Source organism: Diabrotica undecimpunctata, chromosome 3 (genome assembly GCF_040954645.1).
Source record: "Diabrotica undecimpunctata isolate CICGRU chromosome 3, icDiaUnde3, whole genome shotgun sequence".
Classification (NCBI taxonomy): Eukaryota; Metazoa; Arthropoda; class Insecta; order Coleoptera; family Chrysomelidae; genus Diabrotica; species Diabrotica undecimpunctata.
In genome coordinates this window covers 108320115-108325943 of record NC_092805.1, presented here as the reverse complement: position 1 = coordinate 108325943, position 5829 = coordinate 108320115, and the positions used below count along the sequence as shown (strand labels likewise).

General features: G+C 29.8%; 1 protein-coding gene across 2 annotated transcripts; it reads left to right on the top strand.

The window, feature by feature from the left end:
- Positions 1–103: 103 nt before the first annotated feature.
- Positions 104–5386, top strand: thoc7 (THO complex subunit 7). Of its 2 annotated transcripts, none has more exons than XM_072526555.1 (3): positions 104–248; positions 4616–4943; positions 5003–5386. In XM_072526555.1, exons 1-3 carry the CDS (start codon positions 239–241, stop codon positions 5277–5279), a joined length of 615 nt encoding a protein of 204 aa, XP_072382656.1. In that variant the 5' UTR covers positions 104–238; the 3' UTR covers positions 5280–5386. The 2 variants fall into 2 exon arrangements, with proteins under 2 accessions (XP_072382656.1, XP_072382657.1); XM_072526556.1 differs by having other exon boundaries at positions 126–248; positions 4619–4943.
- The last annotated feature ends 443 nt before the right edge of the window (positions 5387–5829 follow it).

The following is a 5829-nucleotide window of genomic DNA, read 5'->3' as shown; positions in this document are numbered from 1 at the left end:
TTCTTTTTTACCGTACGCAGTTACATCTACTCTATAATAATTATTTTTCAGTCTAGAGCCTATGCCTATCTGTGATTGGTAGAGATTAATTACATTATTCGTAAAGAAGTAGAATTTTTGTCAAAATGACATTTGATGTCTGTTTGATGTCCGGAGTTTGAGGTAATAAACCAAATATTTGCAAACATTTTTATAAATTTGGAAATAATCACAGCTCAATCCTACAAATATTGAAATAATGTCAGAAGGTAAATATGTTTTTCTAATTATTAATTACGTAGTATACAAATAATTGCAATAGTAAGAAATTATAATTTTTATTTATTTTGTCTTCAACTAATAACCAATAATAAAGCCGAAAATATAAATAATTTGTAAAGTTTGTTTAGCAGTAAATGGTTGACTTTAATTAGTATCGACTATAAACATCAATTGCTCAATCTGTCACAGACTTCATCCCTCTAAATGATATAGTAGCAATGTTGAAATTACAAACAACTAAAACACAGAAAACTAAATATTATTCAGGTCTATGCTCCAACAAGTGACAAGTCAGACGAAGAAATCGAAAAATTTTATAACAACATAGATGAAATAATGTGACTGACAAAAAGAGGTGAGATAACGATGATCATGGGCGACTTTAACCCTAAAATTGGTCGTGGTGCTGAAGGAGACCACATAGGAGCATACGATCTAGGTACCAGGAATAATAGAGGAGATAGGCTTGTACAATTCTGCGTAGAAAACAATCTGTTAATAGCCAATAATTTCTTCAAACAACATCCTAGAAGGCTATACACATGGAAATCACCTACAGACAGAATTGTTAGAAATCAAATTGACTTCATTTTGCTCAATAACACCTTTAAGAAGTACATACAATCTATGAAAACATACCCTGGAGCTGATATACATAGCGATCACAATCCAGTTATAATGGATTTTAGATTAAAAGATTTCTCAAAGTCAAAACGAAGACAGTGACAAGAAAAATAGACATCTAACAACCGAAGAACCCTGAACACAAAAAAGAAATAAGTATGTATCAAGCTGAGGAAAAAATAAAAACCATTGAAAACTTGGTACAGACAGACATTGAAGTAACATGGACTGCTCTAAGAACAAAAATAACAAAGATACAAGAAGAAGACATCAGGTTCATAAAACACAACAAAAAACAAGAATGGATAACGCAAGATATCATGGACCTCATGGACGTAAGATGAAAACATAAAACAAGCCCAATAGAATACAAGCGAATCAACAAAATCATTAGAAAAAATGATGTCAAAAAAATGCCTAGAAGTCGAACAACTTCAGGAAAAATATGACACCTTTATTATTCATAAAAAACTAAAAGAAATGACAGGTAGACACAAAAAGAGACAAGCAACAATATTAAAAAATGATAATAACAAAATAATTATGGGTACAAAAGCCAAACTAGAGAGATGGAAAGAATACATACAAACTCTTTTTGATGACAATAGACCTTGTTCTCCACCATCCACAGATTATCGAATAAATGAAAAAGGCCCAGAAATAACCAAAGAAGAAGTTATCCACACAGTAAAATCTCAGAAAAATGGAAAAGCCACCAGTCCAGACAATATCAATGTCGAAATACTAAAACTAATTGCAGATAATGAAAGTAAAAGCCTAGACTTAATAACAGCACTATTCAATAAGATATATGACACAGGTAAAATACCAACAGACTGGCTAAAATCAACATTCGTAGCATTACCAAAAAAATCGAATTCCTCACAATGCGATGATTATCGAATATTAAGCTTGATGTCTCATGTCCTTAAAACTTTTACTCAGAATTATCCATACATGAATTTACAAGAAGTGCGAGTTCCAGATAAGTGACACTCAATTCGGATTTCGAAACGGATTGGGAACATGAGAGGCTCTTTTTGCTTTAAATGTGTTAACGCAACGATGCAGATACATGAATGTAGATGTATATGCATGTTATATTGACTATCGAAAAGCATTTGACTGCGTTAACCATCAAAAGATGATCGAAATTCTGAGAACAACTGGAGCTGACGAACAAGACTTGCGAATTATCTCAGAACTATACTGGCACCAAACGGCAATAATTGAAATAGAGCACACAACATCCGAAGATATACAAATCCGACGAGGAGTGAGACAGTGTTGCGTCTTATCACCGCTACTGTTTAATTTGTATTCAGAGAAGCACTAGACGAGGTCCAAGGCGGAATTAAGATTAACGGAATCAGCATAGGCAACATCAGATATGCTGATGATACCTTCTTAATAGCAAGCAACGCACAAGAACTACAAAATATAATAAATGCGGTAGTTCACCACAGCGAAATGTTCGGTTTACATCTAAATGTTTCCAAAACTAAATTTTAGTATTTTTAAAGACACCAATAAACATACATTTGTATACCAAGGGTCAAATAATAGAACAGGTAAATTCCATAAAATATTTGGGAGCATATATCAATAGTCAGTGTAATCCAAAAAAAAGCAATCCTATCAAGAATCGAACAAGTAAGGAAAGCATTCATGAGCATGAAAACATTTTTTACAAGATCAGACCTTAGTTGCAGCTTAGAATCCAAATGATCAGATGTTACGTTTTTTCTGTCTTACTGTGGACAATGGACTCTGAAATAGAAAAAAGAATAGATGCCTTTGAGATTTATATATATATATATATATATATATATATATATATATATATATATATATATATATATATATATATATATATATATATATATATATATATATATATATATATATATATATATATAGACGAATGTTGAGAATTCCATGGGTACAAAGAGTTACTAATGTTGAGGTACTTTGTCGCATGTTAAAACAAAAAGAATTACTAAGAATAATCAAAGAGAGGAAAATGCAATACTTGGTTCATGTGTTGAGAGGCGAAAGATAAGAATTACTTCAAGTTATACTGGAAGGAAAAATACTGGGCAAAAGATCAGTGGCTGAAAGACCTGAGGAGATGGTTCGACCGCTCATTCGCAAAAATCTTTCACGCAGCAGTTTCCAAAACTACAATTGCCATTTGGATCGCCAACTTTCGAAAGGAGGCGGCGCCATGACAAGAAGATAAACATCATGGGTTAACCGATAATAGTATAAAAGGCCCGGTTTCAGGTAACAATGGTTTACCTGAGGTACAAGATCTTAACAATCTCTAAGTCAGATAAATTTAATAAAATTTACGACCGCACTAATTGAAGTCAACCATTTTCTGCTTAACAAACTTTAACTAAAAATATATTAAAAGTAAATATATTCTACTAGGATTTGAAAATGTTTGAATAGAAGAAGTAAAAATCAATTTTATGCTTTAGAATCATAGCGTTTATTCTTGTTGAAGGGTTAGGGTAAAGAACTATGGATTCTTGCATTCTTTTTTTATTTGTCTAGGTGTCAGACGACCTTTAAGTTAAGCTGAAATTTGAAATATATTTTTGTATGGCTTTCTACTCACTTTATAATTTGTGTGGGTTTCAGGCGACCTTAAATTTGTCCAAATGAGAATCCTCCTTTTTGCTGTCTTGATTTTGTTGATGGATTTATTTCACTATAATTTAAAAGCCATATACTGTTTACATAATGTAGTTATGCATTTTACTTGATACTATTTTTTTTAATCCTTTAGAATCGAAAACCTTTTTTCCAATCAGTTCCAGTTTTTTTATGGATAAATAACCACATTATCTAATTGCTTGCAAGTCAAGAGAAAAATTATTAGATTTATGTAGATTGTAATTTAGTGAATAACTTAATATTTTGAGCTATTTATTTATATACAATAATTAAGAGTTCATACATAGGCATAACTATCTTAACATTTAACCACTTAATGCATTATCCTGTGTTTAGTTTAACACAGAGTGGCTTGCAGGTAAATTCAGGAGTTGCCTGTGTCTCACACGTTTGACTGTAATACAGTGCTATTCAAATGTTTTATGGCTTTCTGAAGAATTATAAGAATTATAATTAATATATTATTATTATTATAATTATAATTAATATATAATTATAATAATTAATATATAATTATTATATATTATTAATATATATTAATAATATAATTAATATATTTTGCCCTTTTCACAGTTTACATTCTGTTTTGGATGTAGCTGTACCTTAGTGTATTTTAGTTTCTGTCAGGATGTAGCTATTTTTGCGTTATATTTGCAGTTCAGTTTATTTTCATTATTCAAACATTTTATAACCTTTTCTGGCCAGTTTTTTGAATTTGATATGTTTTTGCTTTTAATTATACATACATATTAAATTTTCTAAAGCAAAAATACTTAAAAAATATATTTAATTTACTGAATTAAAAATACTAATATATATATATATATATATATATATATATATATATATATATATTAATATGCCCCTGTCACAAAAAATACACTTATTACGCCCCTTAAAATAAATGTTTTGTTAAATTATTTTACATGCGTAATTGAAATTATAAAATAAAAAAAATGAATCATTTTTTTACAGTAAACTCGAAATTAATGTGTGCACGTGGTTAAGTAGTATTTTCTTTATTTAAGTTATTTATTTTTTATAGAAGAGGTGATCAAAAGAAGACTAGTATTTGATGGTGATGGTACAGGGGATGATAGGCGATTCAATTTAATGGTTAAAATGACAACCAAATTGTTCAACTCTGATGACCATGCAGATGATTACATGCAATATGACAAAATTTTAGCTCAATTGAGTTTGATTGAACACTCTCGTAGGCGTTCAGAGTTGGTAACAAAATCAAATGATGAACAGTTACTTAAATATCAGCAATTATACAGAGAATATGAGACAAAAATTCAAAATATAAAAGAAGAAATAGCTCAACAAAGAGAAGAACTCAATAAAGCCAAAACAATTAAACAAAACAGGTACATATATCACTTAAGTCCATTTTGTCTAAGGATTCATACAAATTTCTCTCTTTCAGAATTGAATATGATCTCTTAGCTAAACAAATAGCAGCCGAGCCTCCTAGAACAGAAATGAACAAACAATTGTCTGCACTTCAAAAGCATCTTAAGGAGTTAGGTGATGAAAGGACCTTATTGGTAAATAAACTAGACAAACGAAAAAAGCAATTCAATGTATTATCTACATCAGCTAATCAATTGCAAGTTTGCTTAAATGATGATACAGAGACTATAGAAATAAACAGCTCATTGGATGATGTTAATACTAACAGTCCTGAGCCAATGTCTGAGTGATTACTTTTGAATTATTTTATATTTTTAGTATTAAATAAGAAACAAAAAATTTATACAAATTTGGTTTTCAATAAATACATATTAGAAAATAAATTTCAACTAACTAATGTCCAATATTTTGCAGTACAACTACCGTAATTCCCTTCCTAAATCCTAACAAAATCAAAGCCAGAGGTCAATAACACTGACATCTTCCTTGTGTAAACTATTGGAAAAGATATTAAAGAAATGGAACAATTCTTCCTCAAATAAAAAGTTCTGATAATAAACCAGCAAAATGGTTTTAGGAATAACAGGAGTCCAACACACAATTTAGTGATTCTAAAATCCTCTATAATAGTTGTTTTCTTTGATGTAATTAAAGCTTATGGCATCATATGATTGGATATACAACGTTTTATTAAACTTAAGGAATAGAGTATCGATGGAAACTTTTTATCATGTAAAGAGAAACTTTTTATCACTTTCTTCAGAAAAAAAGTCGGGTAGATTCAGTCATCAACTTTTTGGTTACTATAGTAAAATAACTGTTTATGTAAAACATATTTAC